Genomic DNA, 24,172 nt, shown 5'->3' with positions numbered 1-24,172 from the left:
GTCACGTGACGTGTCGCGACTTTTTTCCCATTGACGGCAATGGGGTGGACGCAGTTTTGGCGTGACGCATCCGGCCCACGGGACGGCAGTTTTAACACCCCTAGTTGACACTAGTCTAGTTCATATAATAAAAAGACTGGAACAAGGGAGAGAGAAAATGTCTGTCAGCTGATAATCTTTATGGGTCACGTGCAGGCCACGCCCGCTCCGCAAAGGCAAAAAAACCCGCGGTACATCACGTGACCCGATGGAGTTTATTTATTTATTTATTTATTTTAATCCCATTTATATCCCGCCCTTCTCCGAAGACTCAGGGCGGCTTACAACCTAAGCACAAATTAAATGTGCTTAGCAATAGCCTTCATTCTATGTATATGCCTGCTTATTAGGGCTTTCCCCCCCCCAAGCGGCATTATTACAAAGTCAGCTTAATTGCCCCCAACAATCTGGGTCCTCATTTTACCTACCTCGGAAGGATGGAAGGCTGAGTCAACCTTGAGCCTGGTGGGATGCGAACCTGCACTAATTGCAGGCAGCTGGTGTTACTTAAGGAGGCATTAGCCCACTGCTAATGCCCCCCCCTTGCTGTAAGCTAACTGCTCCGTTTTTTTAACTAACTGTACTGTACAATCAGGGGACGTGGTGGCTCGGTGGGTTAGGACGCTGAGCTTGTCGATCAGAAGGTTGGCAGTTTGGCAGGTCGAATCCCAAGTAACAGAGTGGAATCCCAAGTAACAGAGTGAGCGCCTGTTACTCGTCCCAGCTTCTGCCAACCTAGCAGTTCAAAAGCACGTAAAAATGCAAGTAGAAAAATTGGGACCACCCTGGTGGGAAGGTAACAGCGTTCCGTGCGCCTTTGGCGTCTAGTCATGCCAGCCACATGACCACGGAGACGTCCTCGGACAAGCGCTGGCTCTTCGGCTTTGAAACGGAGATGAGCACCGGCCCCTAGAGTCGGAAACGACTAGCACGCATGCGTGGGGGAACCTTACCTTACTGTACAATCAGGGAAAGGAGAGAGGCGCTGTGTAGTAAAATAACACTACACAACAATAACAACACAGTGTTAAATCCATGTGTGACAGATGAATCTTTAATTTGAATAAAGTTTAGTAGTTAAAATAGGGTATTTGTTTCCTGTCCATAAAAAAGAGGATTTACCTATAAAAAGCAATTGTAGGTGGATAGAAAAAGAATGGTCGCCATTAGTAATGCCTATTTCTAATTTGATTTCGTGAAATTATTTTGGATAGTTAGTGAAATTAGGGATAATGCTGAAAAATACTTGGGCAATAAATCAAGGATATTATTCACTAAACTTTGTTTATCAAAAATATGAGGCATTGTGGGAAAATGACTCCGCTGAGTCACTTATAAATAAAAGGAAATTCTTATAACAATGTTCTGGATTCTGCATTAGTATTACAAAGAAAACTAATTTGATGTAGTGATTGAACTATCAGATTAGAAATAAGTGATTGTTAGTCCTAGTCCTGCTTTAAATATGCCTAGGTGACTTTGGGCCAGCCACTCTCGGCCCAGCTAATCTCACAGAGTTTTTGTTGAGCCCAAATACTTTTCAGCATTATCTCTCTAATTTCACTAAGTAGATAATTTCACTGACTATCCCAGGGGTAGGCAACCTCGGCTCTTTTATGACTCATGGACTTCAACTCCCAGAATTCCTGAGTCAGCAGCTGACTCAGGAATTCTGGGAGTTGAAGGCCATGAGTCATAAAAGAGCCGAGGTTGCCTACACCTGGACTATCCAAAATATTTGTCACCTTGAGTTATTTATAAAATATTAAAGGAAGAATATAAATAAACAAAAAGCCTGCTTGGTGATCTTAGACCACTCACTCACTTTTTCTTGTGGCCTAGAAACTCTGGCATGCCAAGTCTGGCATGGAACTGCTAAGAACTTGACCCCTAAACTTTTTTGGCCACCCAGAAATATAAATCTCAAGTAATTCAGGCAAAGCAAAAAATATTAAGAGGGGGTCAATTTCTTTTTATTGATCCAAAATGAATTATACACTCATATGTCATGCATTAGAAAGCAAATGGTTAAACTGTAAAAGACGTAGATTGCATGTGAGTTTTGAATAATAGCAAACATTGATTCTAGATAACTAGATTCCAAAAGTGGCAAATTTATGGGTATACTCTTTCCTAATTGGATTTGTATCATTCCTAAAACTTAAATAGTGTATTCAAGGACTTTCAAAATAAGCTGCCTATTATTTAGTGTTAAAAAGACAAGGTTGTGCAAACCAAAAGAAATAGCCTTGACTAAGGAGAAAAAGTAGGTTTTCCTGAAGTTTACAATAGAGGCCTAGACCAGTGGTGGCGAACCTTTTTGAGACCGAGTGCCCAAATCGGCTGTGGGGGCAGGAAGCAAAATTGCTCTGCAGCCCTAGATGTGGGAAGCAGAAGCATTTTGCAGGCCTCCGACGCCCGGATCGGGCCGCTGGAGCATCATAAAATCTCCCTACGGCCATGGGTGTGAGCTCCAGAGGCTTCAAAAATGCTTCTGCCCAGATCTAGGGCTGCAGAACGATTTCACTCACCCCCCATGACCGATTTGGAGGGAGGCGAGTGGCCGCTACGCATCAGAAAGCAGCCCTCTGCCACGACGCGCCAGGCAGCCGTTCTCCGGAGAGAGGCAAGCAGCAGTTGTGCGCCTCCCTCCAGAGAACGGCTGCCAGGCCGCCCCCCCTTTATGGATTGTCCTGCCGCTTCCACCGTTTCCACCCCCCACGTGGATCACTCTGCTGCCGCTTGGAAAAGGGCTCTGCCTCATGGGTCTAGGACTGCACAGCGATTTTGTACCGGTCCCCCCCCCTTGGCCAATCCAGGCAGCAGAGGCCTTTTTGAAGCTTCCACAGCATCCATGGCTGTGGGGCCATTTTGTGCCGCCTCAGCAACCTGGATCAGCCGTGGGGAGGGCACAAAATCATTGTGCAGAGGTCTTTTGCAGGCCCCTGGAGTCTAGATCGGGCCTCTGGCGCACCACACAATTGCTCCATGGCCATGGATGCGAGCTCCAGAGGCTTTGAAAAGGCCTCTGCCACCCTGATGTAATACCAACTCCCAACCTTCCACACAAAGTTGACCACGGTAACCAGCAGCTGTCTAGAATCACATGGATGATCTCAACAATCTCGTTTGTTCCAGAGAAATTCAGCTGCCTCGATTAGCATTTACCCATGATTCTCCTCACAAAAGTTGTCTTGCCAGTCATCAAAAGCCAACAAGATGTCAGCTTACTTTGTAGGAAGTCTCCAGAAAATGTTTTAAATTTATTTATAAAAAAGAATTCTTACACTCTGGCCTTGGGTACCAATTTTATTTTATACCCTTTGACATAGAGTACAGTACTTTGAGAGATGTTGTACATTCACAGAGGCATTGTTATTTGTTTTCTAAGGTCTGTTTTGGTTCCCATGGCTTGTCTTATGTAATTATTAGAAAAAGCCAGATGAGTTAGTGCCTTACTTCAAAGTCCTCTAATTCATTGTTTCATTTTATCTTTCATAATTCTTTTAAAATATTCTTCCGAGATTCTCATTTTTACTTTATGGCCATCACACTATTCTTCAGGGCAAGCAGGTTGTCCAAATCATAGAACAATAGTAATAGTAAGAAAAAGATAATGCATATGATAAAAAGAAATCTAGCTAAATATAGTTTACACTACCATATATCTTTCTGTCTTTGCAAGCCATTCTTGCTTCCACCATAATTATTATCTTTTATTAATCTCTTTCTTTTTTAATAATCTCATGGACTTTTCCCAACCATTTTTTTCAACTGAGATTGCCCTCATAAAATTTGAATTTGAAATTGGCCTTTCTTTTTGCTTATGAATCTGCATTCTGATACTTTTTAAAATTTCCTGTTAGTTGATTAGTGTATATGATTTCTTTGGTCTTTGCCTGGAGATTCTTTTCATCTCTCTCCACCCATAATACTGTCAGGTTTCCCCTTGTTCACAATCCCATTCACCATTCACTCTTACACTCTTATTCACTCTTATTTGATCTTCATTCATTCTATATTCCAAATCCCTTGAACATATTTTTATAATGCAATATATTTTTATGCAATTCTCATTCATTACCCATTCATTCTCAACCCACTTTATTCCATTTTTATTTCAATGTCTTATGTAACCAATTCTTGCCACATCTAATTTATCTTCTCCCAACATAAACTTTCATGTCCATATAACAAAGAGGGTAAAAGGATATAACATTTGCATAAATCCATTTTTACTTCTTTCAACAAATATTTACTCATTGCAACAGGTACTTATATTCATCAATGTGTCTTCTTAGGGATTAGGAAAAAAAATATCTGGTGGGGTAAGGTGTATCAAAGACAGAAGTATCTCAGGTGCCTCAAGGGAAATGTAGCCAAGCTTTGGCTGAGCAAGGGCATTGTAGTTGAGTATGGAACAGTATGGTTTTAACAAACGTGAATGGCTTCTAAAATAGGAGCATCCTTATAAATATGGAATTGTGTACCATAATAAGTGTAGAATGGTGCTTTATAGATTTTTACTGCTACATGATGACAGTCATATTGTAAGATTACATTAGAAACTTTGAGTTCTAATAGAAAGTTTACTCAGTTGATGGGCTATTAGAAGTGGATGCCTTCATATTTGAAGTTCTTCATTTAATCAATTTGTCTTTTAATTTTTCAGTCCTGAGATTTGAATATCTAACTTACCTGAAGTACGGTAAATGTCATTCGAATATGTTGAATTTAATTCTGAATTTAGATTAGGTTTCTATTTTAGGTACATGGGAAAAATTGCTATGCCAGTGCCACTGAATTCCTTTTGATATACAATATATTCTCCTTTGCATGGCTGCTTACTTCTTTTGTAATCCTTTCATCTCCAATGTATGGAAATACAAATATTAGTTCCTTTCTTGCTATTTATCCCAGTGTCAGTATGAGCATTCCAAAGAACGGGAATGGTTAGGAGACAAGCAAAAACCAAAGGAGTAAAATTGATTAGTCTTGTCAGTCTTGACCTGGCTATCCAGCTGCCAAGACGAACATTTCAAAGACTGGTGGGCAAAACAAAAATAGAATTGTGGTCATGTGATTTTCCATTTAGCAATTGCTTCACTTAATATCAGAGATACTAGTCCCAATTATGGTTGCTAAAAGAGAAGTATCTGTACTATATTTCAAAATGCTACACAAAATTATCATAAAACTTTTCTGTTTTCAAGGTGTATAACCAACTATGGATTTGCCTGTTCCAAGTGTTCATGAAGTTCATGAACTGCTGCTAGCTTTGCAGAAGAATTTGGAGTGCCCAATTTGGTATGGAAAAAAAGCAATTTGAATATCAAGATTTCATTAAAAATGTAAGATCTAACAACCCGTGATCTGATATGTTTGGATATCAGGTAACAACATAGGAAAGACTGTTTCAGAAATACAAATTATATACAGCTTTGTTTTCACAGTGCCAGAGTTTGTCTATAATATAATACAGTATGTTTTATAGAAAGTTTCAAGACATGACTAAAGAGTAAGTTCATTTCACTACATATATAAGATGCAGGTGTGAGAAAGAGTTACCTCAGGCCTTTACTGCTGGGAAGAAAATATGACTAAGAGGACCTGGGTGATTTTTAAAAAACTACTTCTTCATTTCTGTGACAATTAGCAGTATGATCAAAGAGGAACAGAACAATTATATTTCCTGCCATCACTAAAGTTTCTTGGAGTACTACTTAAAGCATCATCTTTCTCAGGAAAAAATTAAATGGTTTTGCACCCAAAATAGTTATTCTGGTAGCTAGATATATAATATTATTAATGATAACCTTTTGGCTAATCTATGTAATATAAATAATTGAAATTTTTAAACCATTTGACACAATGTTTAATAATACAGGTAGTTTTACTTAGTGACTAACTTGGACAGTGATCATTCAATGTTATGATGGTGGTGAAAAAGTAACTTTGCAACAATCCTAGATTTATGACTTGCAACATCTCTTTCACAGTCATGTGTTCACCATTATAGTTGGTTTGCATTGTCCCATACCTGAATTGTTTATTTTTCCTTCCTCACAGAGAGGAAAGTACAAATGATCTCTTTCTTAAATAAAAGAGCTCTTTCTGAACAGCTTTTCTCCCCAATGCAGACTTTCCCAAAAGATGGTAACCACAAGTTAATAAGCCAGTTCTATGACTTTAATTAAACTATTTGAAGCTACTTCCTGTAACTGACAAGAGTTTAATCACTGTTACAATTTCAGCACTTTTTGCCACTCTTAGTGGCTCCGATCTAGGAACTATGGGGGGCACTAGACAAACAGCTGACACTAGCACATTCTTTTTGATATGTATTTCTCATTTTGTTCCTGCTTACTCTTTTGTAATGCTTTCCTCTCCACTGATTGTAAAGATAAATGTTAATTCCCTTCTTGCTTATTATCCCAGTGGTGAACACAGTAAGCATTACAATGGGCAAGGTAGTAAGGGGGAAATGAAAACTGAAGCAAAATCATAAAGACTGAATTTCCAGTAGTGACTACATCACTTAGTTGCAGTCGCAGTTGTGATCTCTAAAGAAGGACTAGCTGTATAATACAAATATTTAATATATCCTGTCAATATAAAAAGTTAGTGTGAATTATTCCAATTTTGCAATCACACATGCTAATAAAATATTATTGCAATAATTCAAAGTGCATTTTACTTTTCACAAAATTATTTAATGCAATTATTTTTGCAATGTAACATCAATGATAATGTAGAAAGATATTCTGTGGTTCGGGTTTCCAGCTGGGATGCAGGTTTCCAGTTCCAATTAAAAGAAATGACACAAAGTGTAGCAAACTGCTCAAAAGTAGGTTTATTACAGAAACTGGACAGAGTACAGCGATGGTTTCTGGACTAGCTAATAGTTTCCCAGGCTGAGAGGTCCTGTTCTTATACGCCTCAGTCTATTGAAATTATGATTTTGCTTTTGTAAAGATTTATTGTTCATTTTACTTCATCTCAGTTTGTGTCTGTGTGAACCCGTAGAGACTAATAATGTCCTCAAGGAATATTTCTTTGTTCATGCAAATGTGTTTCTCTGTTGTTACAATGTTCTTCCTAGTGAGGTTGGTGGGTCTAATCGTTTTATTGGAGAGGCTTGTCTGAGGCTTCAGAATGTTTCTTTTGACTTGGCAGTTTGCCCAGAACTGCTCAGAGGGGGTGGGAGAAAAGGAATGACAGACAGGGGGGGGGGAAAATTCCTTTGATCTTTTTAAATTCTGGTCTGGCTCCTCTCTTAAATACGGTACCACCTTTTCTGGAAGGTTCCCCTATCTTCCTGGGTTTATTTACACCTGTGATTGCAACTTTATGGGTTTGGGTTTCCTTTGTAATTTTTTCTTTGAAAATATTTAATTATAGGATTTTTTCCCCCAAAGGAAATTACCCTCTTGTTTTGGGGTTTGGGATAATTCTGATGCGTACAGTGTTTCCTTTGGGTGCTAATGGCTAGTCATCTCTCAGTACTTTGAAGCTTCGTATTATGTGTAATTACATAATAGTAGCCTTTAGATGGAGCTCTGCAGCCATATTTTTGAGCTAGGTTTTTTTTGTAGAATTTCTTTGAGGGCAAGGCTATTCTGATATGCAATAAGTTCCATATTCTGTCTCTTTTACTAAATTGTTCTTTTTACTCCCATTAATTTTATTTTTTTTGTTTTTGAGAAGTTCTAGATGTCCTCAACACAGCTTAAAGTAAAATACTAAGTATATAAATGTAATGATTATAAAATGAACACTGTACTAAAACAACTATGATAAATATAGCTAACAGCTCAAAATATATAAAATCAATCAGTATCAGTTATGGGGAAAAGGGCAATTTTGATTTGGTTGTTAAAGGGATATTAATGAAAAACCTAGACTTCTATCCTTACGGGGCATTTAATGAGTGAAATGATGCAACCACTTTGTTATTGAATACCAACCATTTTGAGGCTTTTATTAATTCAACATAATTAAAAGAAATAACATTCCTATTCTTCTCCAAAGTTACTGATATTCCAATCCAGACAGAATTCAAAATACTGTGAGATACAATAACTGCATATTGGTGTGAAAAACCTGACAGCAATCTTTGATGGAACCGTACAAGATTAATGTTTAGTAATCTAATTAATACAGTAATATCAATAAGATATTGATATATGGAAAACATTAATATATTTAGTAAGCAAGGCCCTTCATGAATTACTATCTTACAGGGTTAAGGAGACTGTCTCATTCATGCTAACTGCTGTATCATTAGAAATATATACAGGTGGTCCTCAACTTACAAGCACAATTAAGCCCCAAATTTTTATTGCTGAGCAAGACAGTTGTTAAGTGAGTTTTGCCTCATTTTACCACTTTCCTTGCCACAGTTAAGAAAATCACTGCACTTGTTAATAACATGGTTGTTAAGTGAATCTGGTTTTCTTTTTGACTTTGCTTGTAAGAGAGTCACAAAATGTGATCACATGACTCCAGGACTCTACAACATGACAAATGCATGCCAGTTGCCAAGCGTCTGAATGTTGATCATGTGACCATGTGGATACTGCAAGGGTCATAAGAGTAAAAATTGTCATGTCACTTTTTTCAATGCTGTTGTAACTTTGAACTGTCACTAAACAAAAAATTGTGTAAGTTGACGACTACCTGTACTTTCAGAAGGGACATTTATGACAGTAATCATAGACAAACGATCAGACTATGTACAATTCACTGAAGAAGAAAATGGCAAATCCATTTCAGTATTTGGTAAAGAAAATATTAACAGGGATATCCAGAATAATGTCAACAGTTGGTATGCAACAGTTGGGTTAAAGCCAAAAGAATATCCAACTGCTGAAAGTTCAACACTGCAAATAAATGTATACTGTACCATTAGTATACGGGATGTTAGTATCATGAATTAGAGCAAACTTTGAAGGATGCTTTAATTCTGTCTCTTGCACTGAACTGGGCTTGACCTTAATTGCCTTGAATGATTATTTCTAGTCCTTTTTCTATACACAATATTAAGGTAGGCCAAAATTCATCCTGTTTTTTATGTGGCAGTGACTGACTGAATACATTCAGGAAGTCATAAAACAGACCTTGAAACAATAGCTGTTTTCTCATGTTGTTTCTTCACAACTAATATCTTCTTATTTGGTTTTAAATCAAGAAAATAAAATATACCTTCATTGTTGAAGTCATTGATCACCTCTAGGCAAACTGTCCCATAGCCTCAGGCAATGGAACAGTTTTAATTTAATTTAATTTTAAAATTTTATTAGATTTATATACCGCCCTTTCCTGAAGGACTCAGGGCAGTTTACAGGGTATTTAAAATCAGCAATACAAAATACAAAAGTTAAAAAACAATTTAAAAAGATTAAATTATCCCTTAAAATAAAAACCCCAGTTAAAAATTCTCAGCCTGGGCCGGAGAGCTCAAAGAGCCAGGTCTTCAGGTCCCGGCGGAATGAACGAAGGTCAGGGGCAGTCCTAAGCTCCACGGGCAGCTGGTTCCAGAGGGCAGGCGCACCCACTGAGAAGGCCCTCCCCCTGGGTGTTATCCGCCGGCAGTCTTTTACCGGCGGCACCCTGAGGAGACCCTCCCTGTGTGAGCGCACTGGACGAAGGGAACTTGATGCTGGCAGAAGGTGTTCCCTCAAATATCCTGGACCCAAGCCATTTAGGGCTTTATAGGTCATCACCAGCACCTTGAATCTCACCCGGTGGGCAACCGGAAGCCAATGCAGCTCGCGGAGTAGAGGTGTTACATGGGAGTATCGGGAAGCCCGCATTCTGCACCAGTTGAAGCCTCCGAGTGGTCCTCAAGGGCAGCCCCATGTAGAGAGCGTTGCAGTAGTCTAAACGGGAGGTCACGAGCGCATGAGTGACTGTGCGTAGGGCATCTCAGTCCAGGTAGGGTCGCAACTGGTGCACCAGGCAAACCTGGGCAAAAGCCCCCCTGGTCACGGCACCTATATGGTCTTCAAAATTAAGCCGTGAGTCCAGGAGGACGCCCAAGTTGCGAGCCCTATCAACGGGGGGTAACACCTCACCCCCCATCGTTAAAGGTGGGATGGACTGGTTAGTCCGAGATGCCGATATGCACAACCACTCAGTCTTGGCAGGATTGAGACGAAGCCTGTTGCTCCCCATCCAGACCTGGACCGCCTCCAGGCGGTCTAAAGGTTTGCCTAAAATAGTAGTGGATTTCAACCAAGAGCCATATGTTGCAAGCTCCTTAGTGTCTGCACATAGCAGAAGGTGATTTATAAATATCTTACAACTCTGATATTCTTTGATTTTAAGGGAAAAGCTCAAATGCAGTAATCTGTTCTCATAAGATCTGGTCATTTTTAATTGTCCTGCTCTGCATAATTTCTAATTCAATATTATTTTTGAAGTTTAACAAAACAAATTGTACATCATATTCAAATGTGAGGTGCATGAGATATTCATGTAGCATTAGTACATTGGCAGTTTTATTTTTTATTTCTTTTCAAATGGTTCATAGCACAGAATTTGTCTTTTTTCAGCTGTTTTCAGCACATTAGGTTGAATTTTTATTGACATATTTATCACAATTCTATTCTTGCTTAATCAGTTCAAGTTCAAAATCATCACATATGTGTACAATCCTATAAACATTATTTGGGTTTATCTACATTGAGCTATTCATGCCATTTTAAAGCTTTATCCTATTTAGAGATATTTTGGAGTTCTCCATAATCTTTTGTCAAAATGAGAAATTTCAACTTTGTGATATATGAATATGGAGAAGTTACCCCAACTTTGTCCAAATAGCTGATTTTTTTAACATTGATATTCTTTTGAATTATTTGTTGTCATGGCAGCAAGTACTTGGTGTTGTATCAGGCATTATGCTTCACACTGCCATTTTATTTCTTTTACTTTTCCTCTCTGCATAGCTAATTTGATTAGATGGTTAGCTAAGAAAAGGACCACAATATAAAACCTTGTTCTGTACAGGGTGATATGGCAGGGATTTATAGACCACTGAAGCACAATTTTCATATCTTAAAAATGAGTTTTACAAAGGTTTGTGTCAGAATAAATCTACCGGTATTACCGTATATTTTACTGCAAGATTAGAATGTGTGTAATTACTAAAGCATGCTAGAATGGCTACTTCACTAGCATTAATTCCTATAATTACAATATATTGAAGATACCTTGTATGAAATGCATAGCTTTGATGTTTTATTTATTTCTTTCAGTGTGGAAGTGATAAAAGAACCAGTCTCAACAAACTGTGCTCATATCTTTTGCAGGTAAGGCTCCACTTTAGATTATCAAAGCTTGAACATATCGGCTAATTGATTGATGGTGATGAGTGTTGTAGTCTCATGCATCTGGAGGACATACGATTGTGAAAGGTTGATGTTAGAATGTCAGCGTTAATTCTTAGAGGTTTCAATAGCAATAGCACTTAGACTTATATACCGCTTCACAGTGCTTTACAGCCCTCTCTAAGCAATTTACAGAGTCAACAATTTGGAACCTCATTTTACCAACCTCAGAAGGATGGAGGGCTGAGTCAACCTTGAGCCGGTGAGACTCAAACTGCCGGCAGCCAGCAATCAGCAGAAGTATCTGCAGTACTGCATTCTAATCACTGTGCTACCTTGGCTCTGTAGAAATCTTACATAATTTCTTCTTGAGAGACAAGGAAGCTATAAACAGTGTGTGTGTGTGTGTGTGTGTGTGTGTGTGTGTGTGTGTGTGTAGGCATTTAAAATGCAAAATAGTTTCCTCTGTCCAGTTCAAAAGTCAGTTTTCAATATTCATAATGTTGAATATGTTTCAAAACCATATTTCGTATCACCAGCATTGCTGAATTGCCTGTTGCTGTAGTCTTTTCTGTGGGCCTTGTTCTTTTTTTGCCTGCCACTGGAGTTAAAATCTCATGACCAAAGATTTGCCAGCTGCAGACATAAAAGTCATTACTTAAAATTTAGAATATTCCAATTTAAGAGACAGAATAGATTTCTGGCAGATCAAGCCTCAAAAAATAGTGGTCAAGCTGATAGATTCCAAGACCGTCTCATATAGTTGGTTAAAGATATAGCAGTTAAGTCCAAGTACAATATGAGACAGGAGTAGTAATTACTTATTTCTAACCTTGGGCTGTTTTTCTATTTTAATTAATGAAGGCAGCAAGGGGGTATGCCTGCTAGTGCAGGGATACCATGTTGAGATGCTCAATTTCCAGATATGGCAATAGGATTAATATACCTATGTTAAAACTTTTTTAAATACAAAAACACATAGAAAATCTCAGAGCTGAAATATAATAGTTATATTGTCAAATTTTAGGGGTGCTCTTTGGGATGGGATGGTTATAGAAATTATTCTAGAAACCTTGATATGCCCCGTAGATTGCTGCCCCTGTTGTTACATTTTGTATTGTGCATTAAGGCTTAAGGAAAATGCCATTAAGAAGGACATTTTCAATCCTTTTCTCTATTTTCACATTTTGCTATTTAAATTGTATAATAGTGTTTATTTAATTTGATTTCATTTATTAAATGTGTATGCTGCATAATTCTTAGTCTGTGTAAATCACAAGTAAAAATATTTGAAAAACAGAAACAAAAAGATTAAAATATGGCAAAGATGAGAAAAAGTGAACGTAATGAAAGCAACAAATAAACCCACAGTGTCTACAGGGGCTTCTCTCACCTTTGCCAAAGAGATGTAAATAAGATTCTCTCATAGACATCAAGCTGCAAAATGCCACATTTTGGAAACACCTTTCTTCAGGCATTTTACTTTACTGTTACTTTTGCCTTTGCCTTTACTTTTGATTATATTTGGCAATGATAAAAATCTTTAAAGATAGACAACATTTTGACCCTAAAGATTGTACCAATTTCTGCTAACATGGTGCTAGTATGCACTTACATATTTCCTCTCTGTTTTTCTTGTCCTCACCCACACCTCCCTCTCTTTCCTTCTCCCCTGTATATGTAATACATATGCACACTTTTTCCCATTTAGAAAGAAAGGAGAGACCAGGAGGGTTGATCTGACTTTAGTAAGCTGGTTTACTTCCATTACTGAATTGAACAAGTTCTCTTTTTTATTTACTACCAATGATTCTTCACTGATTATGTTTATGCTATACCATGGGTCGGCAACCCGTGGCTCCGGAGCCGCACGCGGCTCTTTAAGCCATGTGCTGTGGCTCCCTGTCCTCCTCTGCCATTCTGGAAAAAAAGTGGGAGTAAAAAAGTCCCATTGAGAGAATGGGGTGGCGGAGGTTTGGGGAGCTGCGCGCGCAGCTCTCCAAACCTCCACCGCCCTGTTTGCAGAACTGCTGCCTTCGCCCATGTTTGACGAAGGCAGCAGCTCTCCAAACGGGGCGGTGGAGGTTTGGAGTGCGGCGGGTTGGAGAACTGCACGCGCAGCTCTCCAAACCTCCACTGCCCTGTTTGGAGAGCTGCTGCCTTCGTCCATGTTTGACAAGGCAGCAGCTCTCCAAACGGGCGGCGACGGTTTGGAGAGCTGCGTGCGCAGCTCCACCGCCACCTCTGCAAGCCTCCACCGAGAGAATGGGGCGGTGGAGCACTCCGCCGAGAAAATGGGGCGGTGGAGGCTTGCCGCCCATTCTCTCGGCGGTGACTTCTTTTGGGGGATCCAGCCTCTGCCGCGCCGAGAACAGCAAGCCGCCCCATTCTCTTGGTGGAGCGCTCCACCGCCCCATTCTCGGCGGCTTGCCACCCTAAAAGAAGTGCAAGCCGCCAAGAGAATGGGGCGGTGGAGCACTCCGCTGAGAGAACGGGGCGGCTTGCTGTTCTCTCGGTGCGGCGCGGCAGAAGCTGGATCCCCCGAAAGAAGTTTCTGCCGAGAGAATGGGCGGCAAGCTTCCACCGCTCCATTCTCTCTTTTTGGCAGAGACTTCTTTCGGGGGATCCAGCCTCTGCCACCCCCTTCTCTCAGCTGCCTGGGCAGCTGAGAGAAGGGGGCGGCAGAGGCTGGATCCCCCGAAAGAAGTCTCCGCTGAGAGAATGGGCGGCAAGCCTCCACCGCCCCATTCTCTCAGCGGAGCACTCCACCGCCCCATTCTCTCAGCGGCTTGCCACCCCATTCTCTCGTCTTGGCAGAGCCCAGCTGAGAGAAGTGGGCGACAGAGGCTGGATCCCCCGAAAGAAGTTTCCGCTGAGATGAGAGAATGGGGCGGTGGAGCGCTCCGCCAAGAGAATGGGGCGGCTTGCTGTTCTCGGCGCGGCAGAGGCTGGATCCCCCAAAAGAAGTCACCGCCGAGAGAATAGGCGGCAAGCCTCCACCGCCCCATTCTCTCGGTGGAGCACTCCACCGCCGCATTCTCTCGGCAGCTTGCCACCCCGTTCTCTCGTCTCAGCAGAGACTTCTTTCGGGGGATCCAGCCTCCGCCACCCCATTCTCTTGGCGGAGACTTGCAGAGCTGCTACCTTCGGCTGCTTTTCTTTCAGGGCATCCAGCTGTTGAGAGAAGGGGGCGGTAGAGACTGGATCCCCCGAAAGAAAAGTAGCCGAAAGCAAGCTGAAACAGAGAGGAGACTGCAAGAAGGGCGAGATCAGCGCAGGCTGAGAAACGCTGATCTCGTGTTCCTGGCAATCTCCCTCAATTTCCACTTGTGAAGTTCAGGGCTGGCCTTACAGAGTTGCCAGAGCTCCTGGGAGGACGCATACACCCGCTGATCAGCCTCTTGTTTTGCGCATGCATGCGCATGCACACTATTTTTTGCGCCTCCCAGTTTTTTCTTTTGTGAGGGAACCGGTTCCAAGTGGCTCTTTCACTGTTTCAGCTTGCCAACCCCTGTGCTATACCCATAATTACAATGAATGCTTTCAGTAAAAATAACAGGAGCTAATAATGGTATTGTATTCTTTTGTTCCTGAAGGAGAGACTGTAGAGGAATAAAATTTTAAAAATCATAAGCTCCTGCTATTTGAAGATTTGTTAATATAAAATCCTGAAATAGGGGCATAGAAAAGGGAAGTAGTTTATAATTACAAATATGCGAATGTGCCAGGAGGAAGATTAATAATTTTTCCCAGGGTAACCTTTTTTTTTTTAAAGGGGGGTTAGTGAGAGACTAAACATGCCGTTTTTCTTTTTCTTTTAGGTTCTGTGTTTTTAAACTGCTTAAACAGAGGAAAGGTGTAACACAGTGTCCACTTTGCAATGCCAAAGTCACTAAAAGGTGAATTCCTTCTGGCACAAAATATATTCCACTTGTTAGGAAGACCAATGGATGAAATGTTGAATTGAGTGTGGCCATTCTCAGAAGGATGAGGGTGCTTACTATTCAACTGCTAATACAAATCTGTGCAATGGGGGCATTTATGTAAAAGGGTTGCAAATACTTAAAGCTTGCAGAAAAAGTTACTATAGCATAATGATTAATAGCTCCATCTAGTATTTTTTGGCTTGTTTCAGAAGTCTGAGGGAGGATACCCGTCTCAAGGAAGTAGTCAAAGAAGTTCTAGAAACCATCCATGCTTTCGAATGCGATACTGGACTGAAGTGTAGGTATTGTGCCTTACCATGATTTTTTTACTGATTTTTTTTGTGATGCTGAATTGTATGACTGAGATTCTGTTTTAAAGTTTGACTTCCACTGTTGATTTAAAATTCTAAATTATATAATTTACGGTATAAAGTTTGCAACTTCTTCAACCCTTGTTTCAGTCTCTAAAACAGGTAATATTAGGTAATACTATTCTGATTTTGGAAGCTAGTGATCCTTCAAACTCTTGCTATCGACTATGCTGGCTATGTCGATGAATGTTGAAATCTGAAATACCTGGACACCATTAGATTGGCCTACTTATGCTCTAAAATATTTAGTAGTATTCTCAGAAGTGCAGCTTCCATACAACTAGTTCAAAGAGCAGGATAGAATTTGTTGTTTTTAAGCTCTGGAGCTTGCTTTTCATTCTTTTTCTTTTTTCTTTTTTTTTTCTTTTTGATTGATTAAGATTCAAGTTTGGATGATGTCTAAAGACACAATCCAATTGGTTGAAGCATCTCACAACTAAGAATGAATATGTCTTGTAGGCTCTATATTTTAGAAATACACTTATTAAAAGTATTGCTATGATAAAAATAGCTTGATTGATGATTTATGTTTTTTGCCACTGCTAAAAGCCTCAGTTTCAAATTTAAGTCAGAAGAATCATCAGAATGTTTGCATTGTACCATTCCATTTTGGTCTTAAGTACACTAGAGCACAATGGTAGAAAATCAACTTTCAAATAAAAAAGCCATAAACAATTCAATCAACTAATATAAAAGGTAAAAAGGTAAAGGTTCCTCCGCACATGCATGCTAGTCGTTTCTGACTCTAGGGGCCGGTGCACATCTCCGTTTCAAAGCCGAAGAGCCAGCGCTTGTCCGAGGATGTGTGTGTGATCATGTGGCCAGCATGACTAGACGCCAAAGGCGCACGGAACGCTGTTACCTTCCCACCGGAGCGGTCCCTATTTTTCTACTTGCATTTTTACGTGCTTTCAAACTGCTAGGTTGGCAGAAGCTGGGACGAGTAACAGGCGCTCACTCTGTTACGCAGCACTCGGGATTCGACCTGCCAAACTGCCGACCTTCTAATCGACAAGCTCAGCATCCTAAACCACTGAGCCACCGCGTCCTTATCCAACTAATATAATATCTGGCAAATAAACATGTTTTGACTTAGTACTATATTTTTTTTTACCAGTGGCATCTCAGTGAGAGATAGCCCACAATTACGAATCTTTATCACATAAAGGAACTGCTAGAGCAGGGGTGTCAAACTGCCGGCCCTCGGGCCAGTTTCATCATATTGAAGCCATGCCCACCCCATTGCCGGCACAATGAGTCACAATACGTTGCGACATGTCACATGACATGGTGAGTTTGACACCCCATGTCCTAGAGGAAGCAAACTCTAGTGTTTATTGCTATCACTTCCCTCATCCCAACTGCAAATGAGAGGTTGTGTTAAGTGGGTATCTCACATGCAACAGCTGCCTCATTAAAGTTATCTCATCTGTAGTGACTACGTACTTGCCCCTCATCAATGACTGAACATCTTGACAGCAGCCTATCATTCAGCTACCAAGTGAGTGATATTGTCCTGGCCTTAACCTGGCAAAGTAGAGAGCATAGTAGAGGCTTCAGATTAGCTGGATAAATCAAGGGGACAGTTTAATTTACCTGTCCACTGATCATTAGTCATCTTGCTTAAGTCTCAGGTTTAATGCTAAGGATTCTTATGATAGCTGTTCTGAGAGCCTTCAATACACACACACACACACACACACACACACACACACACAGCCCACTGGAGAGGAACATCTCAAGACTTAAATGTTGGGCACAACAAGTATGTAACTGTTTCATTGTATCATTGTCTAATGCATATGGCAGATGACACTGCTGACATGTTTTCTTAAGTGAAAAAGAATTGGGAGATATGGAGATAGGGCATTAAATAACTATTCCTTTGCCATGGTTAGATTATTTTCTGCTGAGGATTTTTTTCCTGTTGTGTCAGACTGGACTTTTAACAACTATATGGGCAAGTCTACCTTTCTTGACAACATTTTTCTGCAGGGTTTTGCCTTCTTTCTAGGACTTAAGGAGAGTGACTTTAAGCTGGCTTTATACTTAAAACAGAACTACTCCAAACTTATTAAAATTGTCTAAATTTTAATTTCAAAATTAAAAACTAACTGATCTCTCCCTCTTTAACAAAAATATGTATTCCCTTGGTATAATTTAGAGCTGTGGTCTAAGAAGCAAGTGAGACCTGATGTATGAACTTTTATCAATGGAAGGGAAGATAATGAAGACTTGCTTTTCTATCTTCATTCACTTTAATATGTAAAAGATAATCTGGCTCAGTCCAGAAGGTTCCAGACATTAAAAGTAGCTATTATCAATTATTATTAAGAAACCTAGGCTGCATCTAGACAATATAGCATTTATATACTTCTATTTCTATGCTGGACATGGTTAATAATTGTGTGGGACATAGAGTTTCTGATGTAAAACTTTTTCCATGGCTATTTACATTTGGTTGCAGGCTTAGTTTTGTAACAGAAATTGATGAGAAGAGCCGTCCCGTGGTTATTTGGGATGTCTCAGTAGCTTTTGATTATAACAGCTTCCTCAGTTAAAAGTTGCAGAAACTACATCATAGTGGGTCTGCTGCTGCTTGAAATTCTGATTACAGAAGGTGGTCTTTGGAAAGTTACCACTCTGCACAACTACTATGAGGTTCCTCAAGGCTTTATTTATTGTGCTTTTTAATAGAAGGTACAAAATTTAATATTCTATTCTTCTGAAATGTGCTGATCTGGCTCATTTGGAAGTGGCTCAGTAGTTTAGCGACCTCTGAATTAGTTCATAGTGTTGCATATTGTTCGTGTTTAGGAATTTAACTTTCAAAAAAGGTAGAATAAACATTTGACATGATTTACAGGAGAAATACCGTATAATGTTTCAGAATTTTAGGCCAAATACTTGCACATGATATGCACATTCAATAATGGGTTGTTGGTCAAGATTGCATATTTATAGGTGAACAGACAAATAATCTTTTACCCACTGTAATGTGTTTTGGACAAAGCAATTCAGTTTCATAACTTCATTTATACAGATCCATTTATAATATAGTAAAACAATATGTACATGTATTGTTTCTTACTGACTAGATTCTGTTAATAGCAGTAGAAGAATAGTGTTGTTTCTTGATTCACAGGAAAGGATAGACAAGGGCTTCAGGCAACCCAGTTTCTCAAATGTGAATTTTAAATCATAAGAACTCTTTGCTTCTATAAAATTGTGTTTAATAGGTTGCATAAATCAAAGTATCTTTTAAAAATCCTTCCTTAACTTTAAAATCTTTACCTACGACAACTATTACATTTCAGGATGAAATCCTGTTTCTTTCAGTTTCAGATGATTTGTGTTACCCCAAGAAAGCGATAGAAACTGTTTCTGCTTCAACCACATGTAAAAATCAACTGATTATTAACAGTAAGGGATACAGAGATAGATGGAAATATATGAAGAAAGAAGAAAAAAGAAATACTGAATTGGTAATAGGATTTTCCTTTCTTTTTCATACATATTGATATATGACATCGCCCTCCCAATTGTACAATTATTGGTTCACTTTTATTTTCATTTGAGAAGTTATTGTTTGAATTGAACAGATTGTAGGAAAGTGCAAAAATACCTCCTTTTGCAATAGATTCATTTCAGAGGTTTCTGAAAGAAAGCTGTGCTTCTTGCTTTGAGGAATCAAAACTGAAATGTATTTAATTGTGATTGAAATGATTGCTGTGAGGACTTATCTATCAGGAAAGCTTCAATAAATACTTACAATAAGAGACTGTAGAATAAATTATCATACAAATACCCTCGGCCATAAAGAATCAATTTGTTTTCCTGATTTTTGTCCTGCCTTCTTCTGTTTAGTGATCTGACTTAGGGAATATTCATCTCATGGTGTACTATGGGCCAGTTATCTGTCACAGCCTCTTCTCTTGAGTTTTACTGCCTACTAACAATTTTGGGAGACAAGGTGTTGTTTTTTTGAGTGAAGGTTTAAATTCTTCTTATTTTTTTTATCCCATTTATATCCCGCTTACAATTTAAAGCACAAATCAATGTGCTTAGCAATAGCCTTCATTCTATGTATATGCCTGCTTATTAGGGGTTTCGGGTGGGGGCCCAAGCGGCATTATTACACAGTCAGCTTATTGCCCCCAACAATCTGGGTCCTCATTTTACCTACCTCGGAAGGTATTGGCAGTTGCAAAGCAAGAAAAGGAGAGATGGCAAATTTAGTGTTGCTCCAAGCAAAAGCATCAGGAACTGCATGGGTGTGGGTGAATTGACTCCATATATTACTGGCTGGTTTCTTTTTCCTTCATCTCAGCCTAATTAATATTGGGTATCAGAATCGGTTCTCCATTTTTACTGTCTAAAGAGAAGAATAATCCCACTCTTAATGAGAAAAGGCTTTAAATATAATTTTTCTAATACAATTTGAGTTACCTTTAGATAAATATAACTTTCTTTGGAGTGCAGATTAAATATGGTTTGCATATAAGAATTTTCATTCAAGTATTTTCAATTTGCATCAGAAAATGTCCTGATACTATAATTATTTAAATAAACATGTTTATTTTATTTGAATTCAATGTAGCATTATTAAATTTAAATAAATATCCTACATTCAGAATACAAGTCTTGACCCAAAATATTTCAGAAAAATATAATTGTCATTAAATATAGTTAAATAATGTTATATAATGTGCAATTTTTATTTGTAAATAACCAGGGGTTTAAATTGAAAAAACAAGTGGTTATAGTATCTCAAATATTTCAAGAGTTGAAAATTCATCTGGTCCAAATAATATGTTTAAAATGTTGTAATTATAAATATTGTGATTGCTTTATATCTGATAGATCTCGTATCTCTTAACATAGAATATGTTAAATAACTCATCTTCATTATCTATTATTTGGTCCAAAGTTGATCTCTTTGCTTTCATATTACTTTCTTTGTTTCAATTTTTAAAGCAGGGTTTCCCCTTAAAGTCAATTTGGCATGGGGAAAATATTGTTCTTTAATAATATTTTGTTTTCTTAATAGGGTGATGGCCCTGTCTTGCCACAGTACAATGGAAATGAAACAAGATACTTCCTCAGAAAGAAAAGAAATTCTAGTAAAACTATGGTTTTGCAAATTGATAAGGAGCACAGTAAGTAGTGGTAGTATAAAGTGGTCCTTGACTTACAACAGCTCATTTAGTGACCATTCAAAGTTACAACGGCACTGAAAAAAGTGACTTTTGACCATTTTTCACACTTATGACTATTGTAGCATCCCTGTGGTCATGTGATTTACATTTGGCTGCGTGACAACTGACTCATATTTATGACAATTGCAGTGTCCTGGAGTCAGGATCACCTTTCCCAACCTTCTGACAAGCAAAATCAATGGGGAAACCAGATTCACTTAACAACTGTGTTATTAGTTTAACAACTGCAGTGATTCATTTAACAAATGTGACAAGAAAAGTCATAAAATGAGGCAAAACCCACTTAACAAATTTCTAACTTAGCAACATAAATTTTGTGCTCAGTTGTGGTCATAAGTTGAAGACTACCTGTTAAAATGCTTTTATTCATGTGTGGCTTGATATTAAGTTATCATGGTCTCTGATCTTTTTAAATATTCCTATTTCACTTCCTCTTTTTTCTAGTATCTTTCTAATAATATGATACAATTAATAATGGTAATAAGAACATTATTAGTCTTCCACTTAAAGTTTGTGAGGGAATGTGCTTGCTCAGAAAAGTGGCCAGCATCTGTGTTGCTCTCTGTCCTGCCTCTCTAAACCTTTTCCCAACCAGCACAGCACCATTAGCTGAAAAAGCTTTGATAAGAAGCAGTTGCATGTGGTGATAGTTCTTGTGTTCCTGTGAAGTGAAGCAGCTAGAAAGAGATAATTTTCTCTAGTAATACTTAAAAGGAATAGCAGTAGTAGTAATAGTAGTTTTTTGGATGAGAAGCAAAATGTTTCCAAGGGAAAAAAACCCCAAGAAAGTCCAGTTGCCTTTTGGAAAAGCACTTTTGGGACAACCATGATCTGGATGATTGAGAATCTTTGTTACATTCAGGTCCAATATGATAGCCATTATAAATATTCCTCAATTTACTCTATGAGTTTGTCTAATTTCCCTATTCCAGCATTACCACCAACTGTTCCACTCATATGTTGAGATTTCAACTCCTATGACCATTGGGATTACAGGAGATTTGGTCCCAAATCTGTTAAGGATGGTTGCTGTAGTCCCTATCCTACTGAAATTGACTTTTTCTCTTCCCTATTCCAGGGGCACTGTTCACATTCCAGCAGATAGCTTTGATTTAAATGTGATAATTTCTGATTTGGTTAACTTGGATTTAAAGGGATATTTGTTGGAAAACATTAATTTCTGAAATAGAATATTTGACAAAACATTAGCCTCTAAAAAGGAATTTTTAACAAACATTAGCCTCTGAAAAAAGTGGCCGTGGTTTTGTTTTATTTAAGTGTCTACTCTGGTATTTGAATCCTCTTTCTGTAAAATGTTCTAATTGCAAACTTTGCCCATCTAAGGATCAGACTCATCTGAAGATGTATTTCAGAAAGGAAACATAGTTAACTTTAACTGGTAAGTTAAAGTTCACTGGTGTTGTTTCTTTGGCGTATTTTGGGATGTTAGAAATGTTATTAAATACTAGATAAGATCCTTATTAAGGGGGTATCATATTCTTGTTTATATCATGAAAATTTCTGAAGAAGAGGCAGTAGTTTTTTATGTAATAAGAATTTTTTCTATTTTGCCTATCTAGGAATTAGGTAGAAAAGGATAATATAATGTGATTATATTGTTTAGGAAGTTTGTTTGAATGTAGAGGACATTGACTGCTGATCCACTAAATCTGAACACAGTTTACTAGTTCATCATTTATCTGTACATTTTCTAAACATGCCAAAGTAATTTGGATATTATTGGCAATGTAAGCCTAGATAGTAAGCTCTGGTCATTTAGGAGATGTCATTTGTTTTTTGTTGTGGTTGTTTTTTTACTTTTTCACTTGTGATCTTTCTGAAACAACATGAAAGAATGAGAGTATGATTAAATAGTACACAGTAGAAAGAAACAAAGAATTTATTCATTTTTCTGAACTGAAAGAGGAAATTCTCAGAGAGGCAGGCTTATAGAACTTCCTACCTAATAAGACTTTGGGTGGGGGATTTTCCTAGTCACAAAGTATGGAAGTGCCACACCAATATCTTACCTGGTATTGTTTAGTTTTTTTACATAGGATTCGTGGTTGAATATAACTCTTAAGAAATTGTTAGACCTTTAATTTTCTAGAATTTTTGTTCATTCTTTTCCACAGTATGGATTTTGAAAGTCCTTCCTTCTCTCAAGTTAACAAAGACCATATTGTGAATTGGAGCCAAAGCTCTTGCCACATAGAGCATTCTGAACCAAGTGCCAAAAATGAGGCATCCTTAAATATCAAAGGTGAGAACGTTTCCTTGTAAATGGTATTGGTTTATTAGTGGATGCTAAATACAGGAGTCCAGGTAATACACAATAGTTACCTGAGTTGCATTTTTCTAGGTGACCATGTTTTATGATATGCAAAAGTAGTATACGGGGGATTGGCCTTGGGAATGCAAATCAATTTATTCCTGACATTGCAGAGCAAACTTAGTTCCCTTCTTAACTCCCATGTATCACAGATTAGTCCAGAATTGTTGAACTAATACTCTGGGATAATGCAAATGGAATCATAATGTTTCTGTTAATCTGCGCATTGACAAATTTAGAATTTGCAAGACAAATACCAAAGAAAAACACCCAAGAGATGCCAGAGCTTTAACATAGCTTTAAAAAGGTTTATTAAGAAATTGCCCTTTAATCCTTACAGCACGGGTGTGAAACTCACAACGTCGCATGACGTGTTGCAACATATTGTGACTTTTTTCCCATTGCCAGCAATGTGGTGGGCGTAGTTTTGGCGTGGCACATCTGGGCCACGGGCCAGCAGTTTGACACCCTTGACTTACAGCCTTGGGAGGATTCAATCCCAATTAGCTGGGTGGGACCTAATGGTAGGAAAGGTTCATGTTATGGGATTTGACTCAAAAGAAAATGTGAAAACTTCACCTTGGTTCTGGGATAATTAGCAAGGGGAAATCAATATTTTTATTTATACTCATTGGAAGAGGAGAGATTACAAAACAGCAAACATACAATGGAAAGTACACATTGAAAAAAAATGCCTTGGCTATTTAGGATACAAAAGGAAGCCATGGCAGTATTAAATGGCAGTGCAAACTGGCCTTTGACATTGAGTAATGAAGATTTCAGAGCTGAGCTAACTAGGGTTAGCATCTTTCAGGGAAGAATAGCTTGTCTGGCAAAGAAAAACAGTTTAGGAAGAGATAGTTTGTTCAAACAATCTTATCTGCTTTGCAATAGAGGAAATTCTGGGAAAGGGAAAGAAAATACAAAAAAATACAAGTTAGACAGACACATGGCA

At 38.5% G+C, this 24,172-nt stretch overlaps 1 protein-coding gene across 1 annotated transcript in view; it reads left to right on the top strand.

Annotated features, from left to right (window-relative positions):
* The window catches only part of BRCA1 (BRCA1 DNA repair associated), a 75,189-nt gene that overhangs the window by 213 nt on the left and 50,804 nt on the right, over window positions 1-24,172 (top strand). Inside the window, exons 2-9 of the mRNA XM_083378385.1 lie at window positions 5,253-5,346; window positions 11,298-11,351; window positions 15,191-15,268; window positions 15,505-15,593; window positions 19,006-19,151; window positions 20,717-20,825; window positions 22,230-22,284; window positions 23,021-23,148. Coding sequence (XP_083234511.1) covers window positions 5,267-5,346; window positions 11,298-11,351; window positions 15,191-15,268; window positions 15,505-15,593; window positions 19,006-19,151; window positions 20,717-20,825; window positions 22,230-22,284; window positions 23,021-23,148 — 739 coding nt within the window. The 5' untranslated portion in view covers window positions 5,253-5,266. The remainder of the gene's footprint in view (window positions 1-5,252; window positions 5,347-11,297; window positions 11,352-15,190; window positions 15,269-15,504; window positions 15,594-19,005; window positions 19,152-20,716; window positions 20,826-22,229; window positions 22,285-23,020; window positions 23,149-24,172) is intronic.

This window comes from Vipera ursinii (genome assembly GCF_947247035.1).
Source record: "Vipera ursinii genome assembly, chromosome: Z".
Classification (NCBI taxonomy): Eukaryota; Metazoa; Chordata; class Lepidosauria; order Squamata; family Viperidae; genus Vipera; species Vipera ursinii.
This window is presented reverse-complemented; position numbering and strand designations above follow the sequence as displayed.